At 42.7% G+C, this 23,783-nt stretch overlaps 1 protein-coding gene across 3 annotated transcripts in view; it reads left to right on the top strand.

Moving 5' to 3' along the window:
• Positions 1 to 23,783, top strand: part of DCC (DCC netrin 1 receptor) — a 906,493-nt gene that overhangs the window by 784,791 nt on the left and 97,919 nt on the right. For all 3 annotated transcript variants that reach the window (XM_033934276.1, XM_033934287.1, XM_033934268.1), the window contains one exon: positions 7,022 to 7,138. In XM_033934276.1, coding sequence (XP_033790167.1) covers positions 7,022 to 7,138 — 117 coding nt within the window. The remainder of the gene's footprint in view (positions 1 to 7,021; positions 7,139 to 23,783) is intronic.

The following is a 23,783-nucleotide window of genomic DNA, read 5'->3' as shown; positions in this document are numbered from 1 at the left end:
TATTTTTATTTTTTTGATGGATAACTGTGCTGAGCGGCACCTACAATGAAAGCGCCTCTTGGCACCATTTATAGAATTTGGATGTCAATGCTTGGTTTATGCTATGTTAGCTGTTGGTGCAGAGCCATATTAAGAACATAAAAATAGCCTTACTGGGTCAGACCAATGGTCCATCAAGCCCTACTTGCCCGTTCTCACGATGGCCAATCCAGGTCACTAGTACCTGGCCAAAACACAAGGTATAGCAATATTCCATGCTACCAATCCAGGGCAAGCAGTGGCTTCCACCGTGTCTTTCTCAATAACAGACTATGGACTTTTCCTCCAGGAACTTGTCCAAACCTTTCTTAAAACCAGCTATGCTATCTTCTCTTACCACAGCCTCTGGCAATGCGTTCCACAGCTTAACTATTCTCTGAGTGAAAAAAAATTTCCTCCAATTGGTTTTAAAAGTATTTCCCTATAACTTCTTCAAGCTTTGTGGCACTTTTCGTTACGCATGTGGTAAATTGCACATTAAATGCTTCTTGCGTCAGAACTTGAGCCTGGAAATGGAAAACATTTAGCTGTTAATGTCCTTTGTTTCTCACACTCAAAGAGTTAAATTCTGTATTTGGCACCCCCAAAAAATCAGGCCTGAAAAAAGTGCTATTCTATAAGTCACACTTAATGTTAGGTGTGGTTTATAGAACTGCGACTAAATTTAGGCGTGGCCATTTACACTAAGGAAAACGTGGCACACATGTCTATGCCTAAATGTAGGCGTGGATGGCAGTATTCTATAATTATGCCCACGACCAAAAGTAATGCCCCAATCCGCCTATGACCCGTCAATTTCTGTACCCCCTTTCTTGACCTGCGTATAAAATGTAGACGCAGATCCTGCACCTAAATTTGCTGCATAACTTCTAATTGATTGTAATTAACACCAATAATTGCTTGTTGAGCTAATTATTGGCACCAATTAGCTCATTATTCAGTTAAATTGCACACACAATTTTTAGTGTTTTGTAGAGAATTTGGAGTTAATTGTGTAATGCAGGATTAACATGGGGGCCACTTGCCACCTCCTAAATAAGAGGCTCTAAGATCTTCCATGTTAAATAGGAGCAGCTACCACGCATTAATCTGAATGTTTAATAATAATAATAATAATAACTTTATTTTTGTATACCGCATTACCATGGAAGTTCTACGCGGTTAACAGATGAAGAGACTGTACATTACAGCGAAGTTACACATTTTTTTTTTTGGCATAGCTACATTTACATTTTCGGCGACGCTACATTTACGGTGAAGTTATTTTTCAGGTCGGTTACAATTGCAGAGAAGTTACATTTGCTGTAAGTTGCATATATATAGCGGAGTTCATACAGTAGTGTTACATACGGCGGTGATATATACTGTGGAGTTCGATAAAGCAGAGCAGAGGCATTTATTAAGGGAGGTAACGAAGAAGGGGTGATTAGTTGGATAGGGTGATCCATTTTGTTAAGCCATTTGGTGACTGACAGGATTGGAGGAGTCGAGAGTCTGAGGTAAGTCAAGGTCCGAGGAGGAGGCAAGGAAGAGGGGGGGAGAAGTTAGAGGAATTTATCAAAAAGGTAGGTTTTGATTGACTTCCTGAACATTTGGTAGGGGGGGAATTGGAGATGAGTGCTGTGAGGCATTTGTTCCATTTGCCCGCTTGGAATACAAGGGATCTGTCGAGAAATTTCTTGTAGAGGCAGCCTTTCAGGGAAGGAAAGGAGAACAGGTAGGTGTTTCGTGTACGAGAGGGGCCAGCAATTTCAAGGTGCTCAGATAGGTAGATTGGAGAAGAGCCTGCTAGGGTTTTGAAGCAAAGGCAGGCGAATTTGAAGATGATCCTTGCCTCCACCGGCAGCCAGTGGAGTTTAGTGTAATAGGGGCTAGCGTGGTCATATTTTTTGAGGCCGAAGATGAGACAGACAGCAGCATTTTGAACTATTCTTAAACATTTGATGGTGTTTTTGATGGTGTTTATGCGCAACATGCAATAAAAAATAGTAGGAGCGCTTCCAATAGCTGCTTTCACTACAGCACGGCACTACTATTAATTATTTCTAGAGCACTATCAGACTTACACAGTGCTGTACAGAGTCACGAATGAGACCGTCCCTGCTCAAAAGAGCTTATAATCTAAACCAGTGTCCCACATGCTTTGTCGAGCCGCGGCACAGTAAACGTAGTGACCACAGCTTGAGGCATCCGGAAGTGCACCGACGTGATGCGTGACGATCACATCGACAATGACACGTGCGTGAAGGCCCTGAACCACCATTGAGGGGTGCCGGCAGGGAAGACATGTGTAGAGAAGGAGAAGCGCTGGCACCGGCTGACTGCCTCCAGGATGTGCCTCTTGCCGTGAGAGGCAGGTCCTGTAGGCAGTCAGCCGGTGCCAGCACCTTTCCATCCTCTCATGGCACACCTCAGACCTCAGGAGGTACACTAGTGTGCCACGGCACATAGTTTGTGATATACTGATCTAAACACACAAGACAGACAAACAGGATGCCAGGGTGGGGAATACAGTTAGGGGGGATGGTTAATCTACTGGCTAGGGTGGTGAGCAATGGGCTGTGGGGAGTAGGGTTAAGGATTGCAGGCTATGTCAAAAAAAGGTGGGTTTTCAGTCTAACATCCAGCGTTAAGCCACGGTAACTGCAAATTGAACTGCGGTCTGGTAGAAGGCCCCTAAAAAAAATAATAATAATAAAGATTGTCTATTTCATTTAGAGTAGCCTGAAGCATCTTAAAGTTTCTCCTACTTAGTTACCTTCTCCACAATGAATTAAAATTAATTGGCATACTGGTGTATAGATCCTAACAAGGCTACAACAGTGATTCACTGTTTTGCATAGAGATGGCACGGACAGTCGGCACAACAAATACAAAGATAAAAAGTACAAACTTTTCATTTCTAGATGCTTGAAAATACAAGAAAAGGGATGAGGGGAAAAAGAAAGTGGATTTGTGAATATGATCTAAATAAAAAAGGCAATTAATATGCTAAGAAATTTGACTATTTTAGTACTGCTGTTTTCAATACGTTGACATTCTGTACTCTCTGCTAGTTGAATTTTAACATTTTGTAGATTATATGATTCCTTAATAATTCTTACATTCTTGTTAGAATATTAGGAATTATCAGTAAAGGAAAGGAAAGCAAAGATGAAAATGTTATAATGGTATGGCCCCACCTCAAATACTATGTGCAGTTCTGGTCGCCATATCTCAAAAATATATCGCAGAATTAGAAGATACAGAGAAGACCAACAAAAATGATAAAAGAGATGAGATAACTTCCCTATGAGGAAAGGCTAAAACGCCTAGAGCTCTTCAGCTTAAAGAGATGGCTCAAGGGTGATATGATAGAGGTCTATAAAATACTGAATGGAGTGGAAAGGGTAGATGTGAATTGCTTGTTCAATCTGTCCAATAAATACTAGGACTAGGGGACATGCGATGAAGCTACTAAGTTAATTTAAAACAAACCAGAGAAGCGTTTGATAGCGTCCTGCACCGCAGGTTATTAAGCAAGATGGACTCGATGGGATTGGGTGAAACATTAACCGCATGGGTTAGGGACTGGCTTAGAGGTAGACTTCAGAGGGTAGTGGTAAACGGTACCCTCTCTGATATGACGGAGGTGATAAGCGGAGTGCTGCAGGGCTCGGTCTTGGGCCCGATCCTGTTTAACATCTTCGTAAGAGACTTGGCTGAGGGGCTTCAAGGTAAAATTACATTATTCGCCGATGACACCAAACTAAGCAACATAGTAGACGAAAGCACAGTGCCCGATAAGAGCTCCATGCCCGACAGTATGGCGCAGGACCTACTCCTGCTCGAGTATTGGTCAAAGACTTGGCAACTAAGTTTCAATGCCAAAAAATTCAAGGTCATGCACCTTGGCAACAAAAATCCATGCAGGACTTACACCCTAAATGGTGAAATCCTAACAAGGACTGTAGCAGAACATGACTTGGGGGGTGATCATTAGCGAAGACATGAAGACTGCCAATCAAGTGGAGAAAGCTTCATCCAGGGCTAGACAAATCATAGGCTGTATCCGTAGAAGTTTCGTCAGCCATAAGCCCGAGTTCATAATCCTGTTGTATAGATCCATGGTGAGACCCCATCTGGAATATTGTGTACAATTCTGGAGGCCGCATTATCAAAAAGATGTGCTGAGAGTTGAGTCGGTTCAGCAAATGGCCACCAGGATGGTCTCAGGACTCAAGGATCTCCCGTATGAGGAACGACTGGGTAAGCTGCAGCTATACTCACTCGAGGAACGCAGAGAGAGGGGAGACATGATCGAGATGTTCAAATATGTCACGGACCGTATTGAGGTGGAGGAAGATCTCTTTTTTCTTAAAGGACCCACGGCAACAAGAGGGCATCCGTTGAAAATCAGGAGTGGGAAATTTCATGACGACACCAGAAAATATTTCTTCACTGAAAGGGTGGTTGATCGCTGGAATAATCTTCCACAACAGGTAATTGAGGCCAGCAGCATGCCAGATTTTAAGAAAAGATGGGATTGGCATGTAGGATCTCTTCATGGAGGGGAGGTAGTTAGGGGGTGGGTCATTAGTGTGAGCAGACTAGATGGGCCGTGGCCCTTTTCTGCCGTCATTTTTCTATGTTTCTAAAATATTTCTTCACACAATGTGTAATTAAACTCTGGAATTTGTTGCTGGAGAATGTGGTGAAATCAGTTAGCTTAGCGGGGTTTTAGAAAGGTTTGGATAATTTCCTAAAAGAGAAGTCCACAGGCCATTATTGAGATGGCTTGGGGAAAGCCACTGCTTATTCCTAGGATAAGCAGCATAGAATCTGTTTTGCTACTTGGGATCTAGCTAGGTACTTGGGACCTTGGTTGGCCACTGTTGGAAACAGGATACTGAGCTGGATGAACTTTTGGTCTGTCCCAGTATGGCAATTCTTATGTTAGGGATGTGCATTTGTCAGGGTTCATTTAGTTCATTAATGCGCCTTAAAAAATGAATGTTTTCCACAAGAAAATATTAAAATGGGGAATGGAGGGAAAATAGAAAAAAACAGAAGCAGAATCACTCCATTAATACAGCACCAGCTGTGCACTAATGCAATTTTACAAGCGAAAGAAAAAGCCTCAGATTGTTGGAGAGGTGATCCCACACTCTTCCACCCACACATCATAGGCTGAAAAATCTTTCGTGAATGTAAGTGCAGCAAGGGAAAAACCTTTAAGGAAAACAACCAATCAAACTTATCAAAAGATAGCTCTTTCTGTGAACAACCAATCCAAACAGTTTCACAAGCTGGAAAATGGCCGACGATCATTTCGTGGCAAAAGTGCCATTGCCTCAGGGCCTCAAGTGAAAACAGCCAGACTGTTCTACGGTTTATTCCTCTGCGTGGCCTAGGTGGTGGTGGGACTGGCAAGAGGGAGAGGGTGTAAAGTGAGCTGGGGGGAGGGGGATCGGGGGCTCCGTAGAGGGGGGAGGGGTTATATTAAAAGAGTAAAAAAAACTTATATGGGCCCTGGCCCAATATTAAACTTCCCTGCTTATCTTATGCAGGTCCTGGCTGAATATCGATAGCACCCACATAAGCCCTAGCTCCTCTCCAGCATCTTCCCCCTTGTGGCCAGAGAGAGCTAATGTTCAGCTGGGGGAGGGGCTAGATTAAGAAACAGAAGGCTGTTTTCACTTGAGTAAGGTTGCTCTGGTCAGTAGAGCTCACGTGTGGCTTAGCCCTACCTCCACAGATCAGTGACTTCAATTCCTAACCTCCTCTTTCAGGCAGCTGGGAAGGGATTAAGACTACAACAAACATATCAAAAGAGAAAACTGACTGCAATAAAATTCTATCCAAATCTGTGAATTAGAAGTCAAGAGTATTAAAAAAACACTTATACAAAGAGTATCCAATTAAAATAGTGATTTTTATTTCTTAGTTGTAGCCTTCTTTATTCTCCTACTTAAAATTAATGGGGTCAAACTTCAGCCATCAGGCTGTGAGCGTTTTGATCACCACTGATGGCATTATTCTTGGATATTCAAAGCCGGGCCCTGTGCAGCTTTGAATATCAGGTTCTTTTCAAACCAGTTAACACATATTCGTTCAGTATTCAGCATTTAAGTGACCATGGGTTACAGCTCGTAAAAATAGGACAGGCTTTGATCCCATTTATGTGGTCAGTGGTCGACTACATTGCATTGAATATCATCTCAAATTTTTTGTGTGAAAATTACCAATAGCTTCCTTTTAAGTCTGAAGTGAAATGGGGGAGGTGAGTCTTTCCTTTCTATGTTGTCTTCAATTATGGGCTAGGGATATGCTAATCTAGGTGCAGAGCCGGTGCAGAGGAAGGCTGCTAAAATGGTGTGTGGTCTTCGTGATAAGGTGTATGGGGACAGACTTAAAAATCTCAATCTATATACTTTGGAGGAAAGGCAGAAGAGGGGACATAAGATAGAGACGTTTAAATACCTATGTAATATAAATGTGCATGAGTCGAGTCTCTTTCATTTGAAAGGAAACTCTGCAATGAGAGGGCATAGGATGAAGTTAAGAGGTGATAGGCTCCGGAGTAATCTGAGGAAATACTTTTTTACGGAAATGGTGGAATAGTCTCCTGGAAGAGGTGGTGGAAACAGAGACTGTGTCTGGATTCAAGAGGGCCTGGGATAGGCATGTGGGATCTCTTGGTTACTGCGGATGGGCAGACTAGATGGGCCATTTGGCCTTTATCTGCCTTCATGTTTCTATGTTTCTAAATTACTTTGAGAACTTATTGATTTATTATAAACATGGCATGTTGGCCTAGTTCATGCCAACATTCAGCAGATTTCTGGAGCTTGGCTGCAAACAAATGTAACACAATTTTGTCCTGGATCTCAACGTAATTCCCAACTTTCAAGCAGAATCAAATTATACCAGGATCTGGCTGGGTTAATTTCAATTTGAATTAGTCAGTATATGTCTAATATATATGTCTGTGTTTCTATAGGTCCAGACACAGAAGAGGCTGGGAGTAGTATGTCTACATTAGAGCGCTCTCTGGCTGCCCGCAGAGCCACACGTACCAAACTCATGATCCCAATGGACTCCCAGCCAAGCAATCCTTGTGAGTACTGCATGCCTCTGCCAAGATCTTGTTACTGTTGTCAATATAATCATAGTGGGGGGCTGTGTTTACCAAGGACTGTTAACTAGTAAGCAAGGTAGGAGAAATATCAAATTTGGATTCTTGAGACTAGGGGTTCCTTTTACAAAGGCGCGCAAGCGGTTTTAACGCACGCTAGCCGCTACCGCCTCCTTTTAAGCAGTCGGTAATTTTTCGGCTAACGCATGCTAATCTTGTGCGTACGCTTAAAACACTAGCGCACCTTATTAAAAGGAGCCCTAAGAGACATACTAAAAATAGCTTGCTTTACTGCTTGTTATAGATCCTGATTTAATTTTTGTTGGGTTGTTTTTTTTATGTGTGGTTCTGGAAGATTTTCCCTAAATTGTACTGTGTGGTCCCACTATGTTCTTATGGACGCAGGTGTTTTAAATATCTCACTAATATTACACTAAATAAACATACTGCTATTGAAGTATTGCTGGAATATTCACTCAGAATATTAGAACAATGGACGTTACATACAAACACAAAAAGTGGAGAAAAATAGGCCGGTGTGCCGGTTTAGAGTAGAGGTCTGCACGGGAATGGGGATCACGGGAATCCCGCGGGTCCCGCGGGAATCCCCCTAACCCACGGGACTCCCACGGGGACCCCCTTCTAGCCAATGGGACTCCCACGGGGATTGAAGGCTTTGGAAGCAGGGTTCGTCCATATAATATAAGGGATATGTCAGCCTTATTAAAAGTTTATAAGTTAATTACCTGAACAGAAAACAAAAAAAGGGTTCCACCAAAAAGATTCCACAAAGAAAACAGCAGCGCAAACACAAAAGAAACTGTGGAATTGATGATCCTGTCAGAATAATTGCTGCTTTTTATGGGGACGGGCGGGGATGGAGGTAATTCCTTGTGGGGATGGGTGGGGACGGAGAGGATCCTGACGGGGACGGGTGGGGACGGAGAAGATCCTGGCGGGGATGGATGGGATTTCTGTCCCTGCGCAACTCTCTAGTTTAGAGCAAAAATACTGGTAACTTTTCCCCTGACATAGCCTTTGAGGCGAAGCAGAAATGCCCCTGTTCAGAGTTGAATATGAGAACAGCAGTTCCAAAACCTCCCTCCTACATTTTGGTTAGAGAATAAGCATTTCAAAAACCATTAACCATGAGCAATTGCACACCATTCCTATTCCTGCACATTTTCATATAACGGTCAACTTGTCCGCGGAATGCATAGCATATCCGGCTGCCCCCATCTCTCCCCATCCCGTTCAAGGATGGGTCCATTCAACTGTCAGTTGCCCACGTCAACGCCCAGTGGCCTCCCTGCCGTCCAAGCAGGGAGACATGTTTCCTTGGGTGTTCACATCACCTGCTTCTTCAATGCTATACGCTGCCACTTTCTTTTGCTATCCACAAATGTAACAATGTGTTTCCTCTTAGTCAGATGCTGTGTGTGTGACCTAATCGCGATGCCCGCCAGTGCCTGGGATAACGAAACTTTGCTTATCCCAGGTGTCCTGCAAGGCTTATGGCTGTGGCCCCTTGCCATCAAGATGGCCTCGATGAAATCCTGCAGTGTACTAATGAATATGTCTAAACCAATGCCCGACAGGTGAACCCCATTGGGTCGGTACATGCCTGGGCAACTATCCTCCAGTAACTCATGCTTGAGGGACATACCCTTTATTTTTGTCATGAACTTGTACATCCACTTGCTTATCTTTTTCATGGTTCTTTCCACTGCTTGGTGAGATCTTGCACCTTTCCATGCCAACCTGGGAATGATGTGAAACCAAACCAGTGTGGTATGGTGAAGCATACTGGCCAGAGCAAGGCAATATTTCTGCTACTATTTTGGGATTTTGCCACGTAATTGTGAAGATGGGATACTTGGTTAGAAGAACCATTGGTCTGACCCAGTAAGGCTATTCTTAAGTTCTTTTTTTTTTTGTCAACAGCGCACTGTTTGTGGAAGTGCGATCGTTGCCACCTAAGTGTATAATGAGGGCCTACGGGGGAGAAAGATTCTTGTGTGCCCACAAGATGGAAGACATTAATTGGTTCCACATCATCCCCCTCATTCCCAACCATGTTACAGCTATCTCTGATATGGGCAATCCTAGGTTTTCACCCATGGGTCTTGCGTGTGCTCTTCTCTGTGCCCAGGGTATGAATGAGTGTCCGCATATCCAAATCTATCTCTGGCTCCCTAGGGCACTTGGAACACAGCGATTATGTTGCTGTCATTTTATTATGGATGTTTTGTTGCAATCCGCGGAATATAAATTTTTAAAATAAATATGCAGGGGGGTTTAAGACGTGATCAAGCCTGATGTACCACCTATATGCATTGGATTCCCTGTGCTGCTGCAGTCATGGCTGCCCCTAGCTTGCCCAAGCATAGTTGTAGGACTCTGGCAAATTGGAACCGGTTAAGTGGGGAACTATCTTTGTGGACTAATAGATATGTGGGGTCGGAGGGCCTGCGCACCATGTAGGTCTGAAAATTAGCAACAGGACATGTGAGTACCTCATTACATACATTTAAAGTAAGTGATGCACCCCTAGCTAATTGGTCTGTCTTATATCTCTGTATTATGATCTCCAAGGAGCTTCCCCTGAACACAGTAAGACCTCCCTTGGCACTAGGATGCCTGGAATTAGGGGACAGCTTGCTTACCCACAAGGCACCATGGAAGTCCAGTGAAAAGGCAGACTTGAATAACAGGACCTAGTACACATCGTGGCACACAGAGGCCAAAGTGTTCAACAGCATCAGGGGATGATTCAATATAATAGGGAGTCGCGTGTCAGGCGGGGGCACTTGTAGACATTCCCAACCTTTCATCATATGTCTTGTGACAAAACACTTGGTAGGGTTTGCAAAGCACAGAGCCTCTATGAAGAAACTGATACTTGATAGAGTGGCTGCCACTCTGCTCCTCTTTACTCCATTCTGTCCGCAGTGTAGGATGAACTGCACAATGGATGAGACCTTGAAATTGACCTCTCCACCCCTTCAGTCACAACCTGCCTATAGTTTGTTAATAGCTGAATATATATCCTCCTAATTGGCTTTACGAGGGAATCCAACATCAAGTTCCATACCTGGGGGACCAAAGCTCCATACTATCTCTGGGACTGGCTTCGTATCTGTGGCAGGGTCCAGCGCTCGGAACATGGCCATTTTGAAATGAGAAAGAGAATCAGCAATGTTGTTTTTGGCACCAGCGATATGCTGTGCTCTGACAGCAATGTAATGCAGTAGGCAAAGCGACACAATTTCCCTGAGGAGACTTTTTTGTAGGGAGGGAGTTAGTTGACAATCTGTTTATGGCTTCTACAACCGCTGCACTGTCAGATCTGAACAGAATAGACTTGTCGGCTATCCTGGCGCCCCCATATGTGCAAAGCAGCCATAATGGGAAACAATTCCAGAAATATGATGTTCCTTCTCACACCTTCCCGAACCCATACACTAGGCCGCCTCTTGGAAATAGGTCCCCATGCCTTCCCCCCTGGCTGCATCGGTATGCAACTGCAGAGCCTCCACTATCTCAGTAGGTCCCTGTCAGAATGCTAGTTCATTGAAGTTATCAAAGAAGGAATCCCACATTCTCAGCTCGTCCCAGGTGAAAAAGGTTGGTCTGCTGCCTTTGCTCCGCTCCTTCCTGCCAGGTCTGTTTCTCCCCACCTCTTGTGCTCACCTCTTCTCCCCACCTCTTGTGCTCCCCACTGATTAGATTCTTTCCCTATCTCGTTCCACTCCCTTCCCTCCTTCCCTCCCCCCCTTCGAGACCAACTTTGTCCCATTTGTCGTCGCTTCCCCTCTAGGCAGGGGGAAGATTGTCCTAAATGCTTCAAATTTCTTTGTACAGACATGACTTAAAATAAAACGAACAATTTCTTAAACAGCCAGTAGATTACATTTCTGTTAACAGTCGAAGGAAATTTGTCTCTGCCTAGACTGAAAAAGCAACTTTCTATTATGGAGGTAACAACTCTAGTTATCAGATAAATTTGGTTTTCAGAAAGTGGATGCAGTAGAAACTCTATTTTCTTCCTTCTATTACATTACATCTCTATCGCCACATATCTGGTGTTTTATACTCTTTCACCGTCGGTTAAATAAATCAAATATGCTGAAATAAAAGGTCAACAAACATGTTGTAATGATATGTTTTTGTTGGACAAATTTAATATATTTGCAGCTAGTTCTCAAAAGCTGAGCTTCAAGTGGAGGAACACACCAGTCACACTACTTTATAAAGCAATAAAAATGAATGCTTTCTTTTTCAATGTGTCCCCCACCAGCCTTTCATTTTGGCAAAGAAATTCTCTGTCAATAACTATTTCCACATAAAACTGAACATATTTCTGAGCCTAAAGCAAACATCAGTTTAGTAGTCAGACACTCCCCATACCAAATAGGGCAGGATTACACCAATGGGCCCAAATTCTATCTATGTTGCTTAAAAGATTGGCACAAAAAAAAAAAAAAATCCACACTTAGCACTATTCAGTAAACTGCATCTGGAGTTAAGCATGGTTTATAGCGATGTTTCTCAACTCGGTCCTGGAGTACCCCCTTGCCAGTCTGGTTTTCAAGATATTCACAATGAATATGCATGAAAGAAATTTGCATATAATGGAGGCAGTGTGTGCAAATCAAGTTTATGCAAATTCAGTGTGGATATCCTGAAAACTTGACTGGCAAGGGTATAATCCAGGATCGAGTTGAGAAACACGAGTTGAGAACACACTTTCGCTACTGAGTGCATCTCACCAGTGCAGGAGTTATCGTTTTTATTATTTAATCCACAAGCCTGCTTATAGGACCTATGGGGACCCCTGAGGAAGACAGTGGTGTCGAAACACAGACCGTGTTGGCAACATATGTTTCCAGTGGTTTAGGCCCTAGACATTTTAATGTGGATTATCTATTTGCTCTAATAAAGCCTTCATCTTGGACATCAGCTCTCCAAAAGTTTTTTGTTTCTGGTTGCATCCCCTTTGTGGAGGGATCAGGGTCAACTTTCTTGTTATAGAACACATGTAACACTCGTCCATGTGACACAAAATGTAGGTGTGTCTCTTTCTCTGTAAACCGCTATGAACTGTTGTGGTACTGCGGTATACAAAATAAAGTTGTTTTTATTATTATTATTATTATATTTATGTTTCTGGAGGACTCACAATTTAAAAAAAGATGCGTTAAAGTGGAATTTAAACTGGTATCCCTTGGATTAAGGTCGATTGTGCTAACCACTAGGCTGTTCCTTACATTTGCTTCCTGCTTTTTGGTCAGAATGCCTATAATACCTGAGATTGCTATAGAACCTGATATTCCTTTCCAACTTCATTTCAGGGGAGAAGGGGCAGCAACCACTGGGTAGTTACTGAGGGACCATGCCTTAATCCTCGCAATAGTCAACTGATCAATCAGAGCACTTTATTTATTTTTATCCTGGATGTGATTGAAACAGGTCTAACAGGACATCCTAAATCTAAGACTTGGACCTCTCTTCCTGTTTGAATATTGCTGTTGGATATCAAGGGGCTCATAATCGAAAGAGAAAAACGTCCAAAAACCGGCCTAAGTCAGCACTTAGATGAACATTTCTCAAAAACGTCCAAGTGCCGATAATAAAACTGGGTTTTGGACGTATTTCTAAACAACCTAGGCCTTCTAAGTGCCGCTCAACATCCAAAGCTAAACGGGGCGTTTCGGGAGGCGTGTTGAGGGTGGGAGTTGGGCGGGACGAGGGCCGGCTTAGACTTAGTCATACAGCTTGTATAACCGAAAGTTTAACAACAGAGCCTAGGCGGAACTTGGACGTTGTGACTTTGCAGACCCCTCCCACGTCCAACAGGGCTTGTTCTAGGCGTTTTGGACTTGGACGGAAAGTTGGACGGAAATGTGGTATAAAGATGGACGATTTAGCGGCTTGGACGATCAGATCGGCAGGACGTATAATTAGACAATTTTCGAAAGTAAAAAAAAGTTGGACGTCTCTTTCGAAAATGTATCTTAGGCTCTTTAACTTTGGTCAACTTGCGAAATGGACCTGAACAGACTTAGACGTCCCTTTCGATTATGCCCCTCCCTGTTTTTGGGTCTTCCTTAGTCCCAACACGCCCCCTTGCTATTTGAACAATACTATCTTAGTCTAAAAGCTCAAGATCGGTTCACAGAAAATAAAAGATTACAATTATAATTATGTTTATTTATTTGATTTTCTATACTGTTCTCCCAGGGGAGCTTAGAACGGTTTACACAAATTTATTCAGGTACTCAAGCATTTTTCCCAGTCTGTCCCGGCAGGTTTACAATCTATTTAATGCACCTGGGGCAATGGGGGGATTAAGGACAGGATTTTCAAAAACCCACATTAAAAAGCAACAGTCTGCTACCATAGCTGTTTTGATACCGAATCTAAAAATCTGAGATATTCTTTTTGATAAATCTTATTTCATTTTCAAACTTACGATAAGTGTGACAGTAAGTTAAAACATTTTAACATTATATATATCACTTAATATTCAGCAATAATACAAATCATTTAATATTATCTCCTTCCCTTCCCAGCCTTTCATAACAAAATTTTTTATATGATGTACTAAAAATTAACCCCCCATCCTGAATATTGAACTTATAAATTTAAGGGAAAAAATGGCATCTATTCATTGCAATATTTTGTTAACGGCTCCCACACATCTTGAAATTTCCTTAAATACCCCTGCTGTGTAGCTATTGCTCTTTCCATTATATATATATATATATGACACAATGAGTTCCACCAAAAATTATAATTCAGTCTACTCCAGTTCTTCCAATTATAAGTAATTTGTCGTATGGCAACTCCTGTCATTATAAGCAAAAGCTTATTATTATTCGAAGATATCTGATTCTTTGCCCTCATTGACATGCCAAATAATATAGTATCATAGGTCAATGTCACCAGGTTTTCTAAGAAATAATTAATTTGGCCCCAAATTGATTTCCAAAAAGCCATAATAAATAGACAATAGAATAATAAACGATCTAAAGTCCCTGCTTCGAGATGACAATGCCAACATCTATTAGACTTAGAGCTATCCAACTTTTGTATCCGAACAGAGGTCCATAATGCTCTATGCAACAAAAAAAAACAAGTTTGTCTCATAGATGCAGACACTGTACATCTCATTTTCCAAGTCCAAATTCGTGGCCATTGAGACGCAGTAATTTGATGTTTAATCTCAATGCTCCAAATGTCCCTCAAACCAGTCTTTGGTTTCTTCTTAATAAATCCTGCTATTGATTTATACCACTGGGCGGCCTGATGTCCCAGGAAGTCCACGTAAAAGCATAAGAACTCCAAACTATATCTATTATTAAGATTTTTCCATTCAGGGAACCCCACCTGAATGGCCTGCTTCAGTTGCATCCATCTTAAACTTTGTGATTTATTGAGGCCATATTTATGTTGCAACTGTGAAAAATCAAGCAGCTTACTGTTAGAAATAACATCTTCTAATATATGTATTCCTGCAATCATCCAATACTTCCAGATGATTTTAAATCCGCCAATTTGAATCTTGGAGTTTAGCCATATAGTTTGATTTGTTGATTTGTGAATTGGAATAGGTGTTAAACTACTTACATATCTTAATGTTTTCCATGCATCTACTAATATTCTGTTTTCTTTATGCAACCTAGGCGTGTCGAGGGCGGGAGTTTGGCGGGACGTGGGCCGGCCTAGACTTAGTCGTACAGCATGTATATCCGAAAGTTTAACAAAAGAGCCTAGACAGAACTTGGACGTTGTGACTTAGACCATGTAAAACATGGTTTAAGTCACAAAAACCCACCTAAACTCACCAGATAAGCACTGAAAACACATAACACAGACCCCCACACATTACCCCTGTGATCACCAACCCCCCCAACCCCCATTAAAATTTTATTCACAACTTTAAATTTCAGCCTCCAGACCATCATCACCTGGCTGGCATAGGAAAGCCTAGTCGTCCAGCCCAGAGGCAGTTTAAGTCATCTTGGGGGTGAGTTAGGGACCCATAGAGAGGAGGACCCATGTCCATAAGCCCCTGTAATCACTGCATTGATACTGAAACATGTGCACTGCCCTATACACCACCAAAATCCTTTTTTACTGACATATAAGTGGCTCCTGCAGCCATAAGGGCTATTGGGGTGGTAGATAAGTGGGTCTAGGGGATTCTGGAGGTGGTTTGGGGGGCTCACCATTACTTATAAGGGAGCTGTAGTGAGGAGAAGCCATGGCACCCTTTCTTGTGAAGTTCATAGCAGTACCCTGTAAGGTACCCCACTATTTAGGTGGCATGTCTGGGTGTGCAGTCCATCACTTTGCAGACCCCTCCCACGTCCAACAGGGCTTGTTGTAGGCGTTTTGGACTTGGACGGACAGTTGGACGGAAATGTGGTATAAAGATAGACGATTTAGTGGCTTGGACGATCAGATCGGCAGGACGTATAATTAGACGATTTTCGAAACGAAAAAAAAGTTGGACGTATCTTTCAAAAATGTGTCTTAGGCTCTTTTTAACTTTGGACGACTTGCGAGATGGACGTAAATAGACTTAGACTTCCCTTTCGATTATGCCCCTCCACGTTTCTAAGATCCCAAACACCCTTCCGTATTCCCTTCCATATCCCCTCCTTCTTATCTTACGATAACTTGAAGACATAAAATCAGACTGGCAGCCCCATCCCTCTCCCAGGCATCTTACTTTACTGTTTCCTCTATACTATAAAAATTGATCAACCTATATAATTAAAAGATTTATCACTAGATATATAATCTTACTTAAGAAGTATAAATCATCAAATAACAACAAACTTTTATTTATAATGACTGGAATAGCAATACAGCAAATTACACATAATTGGAAAAATTGGGACAGATTGAACTATAATTTCTGGTGGAACTCAGTTTGCCATATATATAAGAAGGAACATGCATTTGCAAAACAAAAAGGATATATGAATAAGTTCAAGAAGATTTGGGGACCATTAACAGAATATTGCAATATTTGAATTTCATTTTCCCATGATAAGAAAATAGTATAAAGAAAGAGGGGGGGAGGGGTTAAGGGGAGGGAATTATTCTCTTTATCATATATTATAAATAAAATATTATAATAGATGATATTCTTACATGAAAATAACGTAATAAAGGGAGGGGGAAAAGGTTCATATTTAAATAATAATTGATAAAATCATTACAATATATATATTGTATAACTTTATAAGAAAAATAATTACAATTATATGATATATAAAACCATAAGAAAAATAAGACAAGAAATGTTATATATAAAATATATTATAAAAATATCAAGTCAGTGTTCCCTCTAAGCGGGCGGGTGTTGTGAGCAAACTTTTTTCACTGTGAGCTAAAAATATCGGGCGCCAGCAAGTTATGAGCCAAATAAATATGTTGTCAAAGTTGCTGATACATGAGGACGAGGTATTCAAAGGAATTTTAGGCCTACACGCTAAATTAAATAACGTTAAATAATATTTTTAAGAACACAGAAATTGTAGGGATGAAATGATATCTTAATAAATGTTTTACAACAAATGTAGTTATGTCTGTTACATCCATATGTGTAAACTGTAAATTAAAAACAGTCCAGAAGACAATACGTTTGATGCTTTCAATTTCTAGACCAGTGTTTTTCAACCTTTTTTGGGCAAAGGCACACTTGTTTCATGAAAAAAATCACGAGGCACACCACCATTAGAAAATGTTAAAAAATTTAACTCTCTGCCTATATTGACTATATATAAAGTAATTCTCTTGAATAGGAATCAAATAAACACAAAGAAAGTATTTTATAATTACTTTATTATGAAATAAAAATTATAAAATACTTTATTCAGTGCGAAACCTGGGCCTGTTTGGCTGAACACAAAGCTGATATTCTGGCTGGAATGGAAGAAAGACACACACGTAGCTCTTCGTCAACAGCTCTCAGTCTCTCTCTGTATTTGGTTTTTATAGCATACAAAAATAGACAAATATACCCTCCATCCTTTTTATTAAACCACAATAGCAGTTTTTAGCGCAGGGAGCTGCGCTGAATGCCCAGCACTGCTCTTGACGCTCATAGGCTCCCTGCGCTAAAAACCACTATTGCGGTTTAGTAAAAGGGGACCATATTGTAAAATATAGACAGCAGATATAAATTCAGAACTGTGCATAGTAAGTGAAGGGAAGTTTTCATCTCTGGGAATTTACCCAGTTAACTATTAAGTTATTTGGGCAAATTCCTTTGAAAACTGTGGTAATACTGCCTCCACTTTGCTAAATTTAAAATAAAATCATTTTTCCTACCTTGTCTGGTGATTTCTGGTTGCACTTTCTTCTTCTGACTGTGCATCCAATCTTTCTTCCCTTCTATCAGCCTGTATGCTTTCTCTCCTCCACACCTCATTCCCTCCCCCAACTTTTTCTTCCTCTCTCCCTGACCTTTCTTTCTTTTTTTCTGTTTCTCTTCTTTCCTTCTGTTTCCCTGCCTGCCCCCTTTCTTTCTTTCTCCCAGCCTCCTGTCCAGCAGTAACTCTCTTCCCTTCCTCCCCTCCCAGCAGCATCTCTCCGTCTCCCTCTCCAGTAGCAGCTGTCCCTTTTTTTTCCTTGCCCAGCAGCTTCCCAGATTCCTTTCCCTCCTCCCCTCCCAGAAGCATCTCTCCTTCTTCTCCCTCTCCAGTAGCAGCTGTCCTTTTTTTTCCTGGCCCAGCAGCTTCCCAGATTCCTTTCCCTCCTCCCCTCCCAGAAGCATCTCTCCGTCTCCTTCTCCCTCTCCAGTAGCAGCTGTCCCTTTTTTTCCTAGCCCAGCAGCTTCCCAGATTCCTTTCCCTCCTCCCCTCCCAGAAGCATCTCTCCTTCTTCTCCCTCTCCAGTAGCAGCTGTCCTTTTTTTTCCTGGCCCAGCAGCTTCCCAGATTCATTTCCCTCCTCCCCTCCCAGAAGCATCTCTCCGTCTCCTTCTCCCTCTCCAGTAGCAGCTGTCCCTTTTTTTCCTAGCCCAGCAGCTTCCCAGATTCCTTTCCCTCCTCCCCTCCCAGAAGCATCTCTCCTTCTTCTCCTTATCCAGTAGCAGCTGTCCCTTTTTTTCCTTGCCCAGCAGCTTCCCAGATTCCTTTCCCTCCTCCCCTCCCAGAAGCATCTCTCCTTCTTCTCCTTATCCAGTAGCAGCTGTCCCTTTTTTTCCTTGCCCAGCAGCTTCCCAGATTCCTTTCCCTCCTCCCCTCCCAGAAGCATCTCTCCTTCTTCTCCTTATCCAGTAGCAGCTGTCCCTTTTTTTCCTTGCCCAGCAGCTTCCCAGATTCCTTTCCCTCCTCCCCTCCCAGAAGCATCTCTCCTTCTTCTCCCTCTCCAGTAGCAGCTGTCCTTTTTTTTCCTGGCCCAGCAGCTTCCCAGATTCCTTTCTCTCCTCCCCTCCCAGATGCATCTCTCCTTCTCCTTCTCCCTCTCCAGTAGCAGCTGTCCCTTTTTTTCCTAGCCCAGCAGCTTCCCAGATTCCTTTCCCTCCTCCCCTCCCAGAAGCATCTCTCCTTCTTCTCCCTCTCCAGTAGCAGCTGTCCCTTTTTTTTTCCTGGCCCAGCAGCTTCCCAGATTCCTTTCCCTCCTCCCCTCCCAGAAGCATCTCTCCTTCTCCCTTTCCAGTAGCAGCTGTCCCTTTTTTCCCCTGCCCAGCAGCTTCCCAGACTGATAGTGGTTTTCTCCCCTCCCAGCAGCTCTTCTTACTTCCCAGCGCAGCGATTCACGAAGGCAGCCTCGGGTCCTTTGTTGTGTCGCGCCGCCTCTGAGGAAAGAGGAAGTTGCATCATCAGAGGCAGCCGCGACTCAGCAAAAGCCCCGAGGCTGCCTTCGTGAATCGCTGCGCTGGGAAGTAAAGGAGAGCTGCAGAGAGGGGAGAAAGCCACTGTCGGAGGCTCCCCAAGATCTCTCCGGCCCAGCGCACGCTTCCGATGCTGATCTTGCAGAAGTTCAAATGAGTCAATCTTGCCGGTCCTGCGCTGTGACGAGAAACTTGTGCACTGCGACCTAATATTTTGTGCGCCAGCGCACGCTAGCACAGCTTAGCGGGAACACTAAAATATTGTTAAGATAATTGTATGAAAATTTATGACACTTGTTGTTAAATGGAAAAAAAATTCAATAAAAAAAACTTAAACAAAACGACAATATTACCATCAAAAAAAAAAAAGAAGTATAAATCATTTAATTTCCCCTTTAATAAGATACTTTATCAATTTTTGAATCTTACTAAATTGAATAATTCATAAATCTAAGAAATATATCTCTTCCCCTATTCCTGAAATATAATTAATTAACCCTTAAATAGTAATATTTCATAAATATTTTAGTTTTATCAATTCATATAGGAAGACTAAATATTTACTAGAGTATATTAACCACATAAATTAATTAACTAAATTTCCTAGAAAATTTATGAAATTCATAGATTCTTCACCAACGTGGGACTCTGGCTATATTTTAGCATCCCCCTGTGTGTCCCTAGAATGAAAACAACTACCAGTGCGACATCAGAAAAGAATAATGCAAAATACTATGGGCATACGTTCCTTCCTTGAACCAGTGCTGCGTCAATCTCGGCAGCATTAAACCGTCCATTCCTGCTCAATTTCCCCCCACCTGCCCATCTTCCGCATCACTCAAACTTTTCACAATCTGAGATATTCTTAAAAAATTGCACTTGCAAATAAGATTGGTGGACAGCAGCAAAGATTTCCTACATTTGCGTGTGCCCATCACTGATGGGCACACACGTAGAGAAATGTCGTTAACCCCCCCCCCCCCACTCTCCTGCTGCACTTTTGGATGAATGGAAGGGAGAGGAGTGAAGAAGCAATGTCGACTTTTTTCAATTGCGCATAAAACATGCCTTTCTCTCCAAAAAACTACTATAATTCAGGTAAATCTTGTAATTTGTTTTTAATGTAAAATTTAATCAAGACCCTTAACCAGAAACACAAGGGTATTATACACGTGCTCAAGAAGAAACATTGGCTTTTAACATGTGTGCATGAAACATGACTGTCTCTCCCAAAAACTTAAAAGAAGCGTGATTTTACTATGCTCCACTAAAAATATATAGATACACTTTTTTTTTCATTAGCCACAGTCAAAACACAAGTGCTGTCACTGTAACAGCACCCCCAGACCAGTCGCAGCTTTTTGTTCGCCAAAAGCCAACGCAACTCTTCGAAAATGCCTCGGTAATTTTTAAGAATCCACTGGAGCTCATTTCAACGTTAAAGAGCCCATTTGCATGCCATTGACGGAGACTGCTAGAAACCTCGCTAAAGACAGAGATAATCCATTTTGATAATACGCTGCTACAATTCGTGCAGGCTAAACTGCCGGAAAACTGCTTAGCGACCGCGTTAAAGTTTTGAGAATCTTGCCCTAAGTTACTTGCTCAGGGTTACAAGGAGCAGCATGGGTTTGAGCTCACAACCTCAGGGGGCTGAGGCTGTATCTTCAACCACCGTGCCACATTCTCCTGTTATTCCAAGAAATAAAACGATAAGAACTCAAACAAATCAAGCCAAAGTTTGGTTAACCCAAATATTATCAGATAATTCAGATATATCAGATACAGTGGTACCTCGGTTTACGAGTACACCGGTTTGTGAGTGTTTTGCAAGACGAGCAAAACATTTGCAAAATCGGTGCCTCGGAAACCGAGTGCACCTCGATATGCGAGCACCCCCGTGAACCAGCACCCTCCCCCCCGCGACCCGGCACCCCCCCCCCCCGCCGCCATCGGGCACCCCCCCGCCACGACCTAAGGTCCCCCAACCCACCCAAACCCTCTTCTTACTTTAGTGTAGCCTCCGCACCGGCACCAGCATGTCCTGTGCGTTGGTGCTGGTGCCCGAAGATCTGCCTCCTGTGCTGGGCCTTGAGCATGTGCGCATGCTCAAGGCCTGAGAGTTCACATTCTCTCTGGGGGGATGTTTTCTAGAGAACGTGAACTCTCAGGCCTTGAGCATGCGCACATGCTCAAGGCCCAGCACAGGAGGCAGATCTTCGGGCACCGGCACCAACGCACAGGACATGCTGGTGCCGGTGCCGGTGCGGAGGCTACACTAAAGTAAGAAGAGGGTTCGGGTGGGTTGGGGGGACCTCAGGTCGTGGCGGGGGGGTGCCCGATGGTGGCGGGGGTGCCGGATCACGGGGGGGAGGGTGCCAGTTCGTGGGGGGGGGAGCAGCGCTGCTGGCCTTGGGGGAGGGAGGGTGGGGGGTGGGAACATAGCAAAGCGAGTTTCCATTATTTCCTATGGGGAAACTCGCTTTGATAAACGAGCATCTTGGATTACGAGCATGCTCCTGGAACGGATTATGCTCGTAATCCAAGGTACCACTGTAATTCATTTCGCATCTAGTAGAGGGTGGCAAAGAGTTCCGCGTAGATAGTGTTGCAAGGTTAAAAAGTTGTTTAGCAAGAAAGGAAGAGCTTAAATAAGAGTTTGGAAAGCTCAAGCTTATTTAGATGAATTTGCTGGGTAGAGATCAAGCATACAGATTTGTACTAAACTAGAGAGATAAAAAGGACAATCTCCATATATGATTTTAAGACTAAACATGAAGGGCCTGATAGTCAGCCTACGGGAAACACTGAATATCCAGGGTAAAGTTTGGCAGCTCAGACCTAGATAGCCAAACTGATTTTCATTGGCTGGCCAGCTAAGGCAAAATGGCCCAAGACAGACATCCCTTTTAGGTGGATCTATATTGCCATGGACCTTAGCCGGTCAGCTGATGAACATCAGTGGTGACCGGCTATGTTGCCTTGATGTAGATGGCCTTCAGGCTAGCGGGCAAACCCAATATTCAGCAGGAGATCCGGCTATCTCCCGCTGAATATTGGTGGATAGGTAGCCAATGAGAATTTGTTAGCTAGCAGCTGTTCCTGGCTAAGCCCCAGTGAATATCAGGGGGGAAAAAATCTTAAAATATATTATGGATGAACTTGAGTGTTGGACTTTTTTTTCTGCCTTTCCAAAACTACTATTTCAACATTGTCGGCAGAAGGATTTTTCTGGGCATTTTGAGATATCTGTGTGTTTTGAAATTGAGCACTTAAGTCTGTCAGATTCAAAACAACTGGAAGCTCAGCCATAAAGTATATAGGGGTGTGATTATGTTATTATTAGCTATAACACTGATACTGAGTAAATGTATGCAATGCCCACTGTTATATTGCTAACCAGATAGGGTTCTCCTTAGGCTTCTGTGCTGTTGTGGAACTTTATTAAAATTGTGTTAAAGCAATCCTTATTTGTTTCATATTTTTGTTTACCCCCCTAGAAACTGTTCTAATTACACTTTCTCACCAGACTGTAATGAGTTTTAGAATATGATTGCGCTGTGTGTCACTAACAGCCCTGGCTAGGACTAAATTGCAGAAGAAAATTCCAGAAAATTACTGGCGATAGCCAATTATGCAACCCCTTTCCTGCAGTTCTGGACAGGAGCTTGATTGAGCTAGCTAGGCTTTGGGGGTGATGGTCAAGGCTCCACCAGTAATAGAGAACAAATTTTTTTTTTCTCCCAATAAAACAAATGGTCCATTTCAATCATTTAATGAGGTTTTTTTTGTCAGGGTTGGATCTGCCTCAAACTAATTTAAACTCCTGTTTTCCCAATTGGTTTTTTCATTGTTCCAAAAAAAAAAATATCATCTCTATAAATTCACAGCTGGGCTATTATTCTAACTTAAAAGAACAAAAGAGACACATGGCTGAAGACTTCACAATTTGGATTTCTACATTGTATTTCACAAAATAATGATAGCAGTGAGGAATGGCATAGTATAGACAGAGAAAGAGAAATATTAAACACAAGGAGGCTGGCATTAAAACAATCTGGGTGCATGACCCGAAGAGCTAAACCCCTGTATACGCTCAGCGCTCAAAACACAGTTATAAACAGCACAGCTACACGTTAAAAAAACACAGCTAAATTCTTCATGCAAAGTTTGATCTTCAGAAACCTCAGAGGTAGGGTTGCCAGATTTTCCAATTGGAAAATCCGGACCCCCAGACCTGCCCCCAGGCCTGCCCAGTTCCACCCATCCCCGCAATAATGCCCCAGTCCTGCCCCAGCCCCGCCCCCTGATGTCTGCTCCTGTCAGGCAGGAAGGAAATCCATACATCTGTGGATTTCCTCCCTGTCCGACACGATTTGAGGAGGTTTTTTTGAAACCCGGACAAAGTACCGGGTTTTGAAAAGCCATCCGGACCTCCGGACATGTCCTCAAAAGAAGGACATGTCAGGGGAAATCCTGACGTCTGGTAACCCTGCTCAGAGATGACTAGTTTCATACGAGCCACTCTGCTCATGATTCACCTAAATCTTCATAGGCTTCACATGTTACTTGATTAACTCCTTTACAAAGCCATTCTAGCGTTTTTAGCACAGGCCGCCGACGCTCATAAAATCTTCTTAAGAAATTTCAGGTATGGGTGTAAATAAAGGGGATAATTTATAAGAGCATGCACTGGTGAAAATGTGCATGAATCTTTCACTTGCAGGCTTTGTAGTATTGCATATTTTTATGTCTACAATTGCATTCCTGC

Source organism: Geotrypetes seraphini, chromosome 1, assembly GCF_902459505.1.
Source record: "Geotrypetes seraphini chromosome 1, aGeoSer1.1, whole genome shotgun sequence".
Taxonomy (NCBI): Eukaryota; Metazoa; Chordata; class Amphibia; order Gymnophiona; family Dermophiidae; genus Geotrypetes; species Geotrypetes seraphini.
The sequence above is the reverse complement of the archived record's forward strand: the minus strand, read 5'-3'. Positions and strand labels throughout refer to the sequence as shown.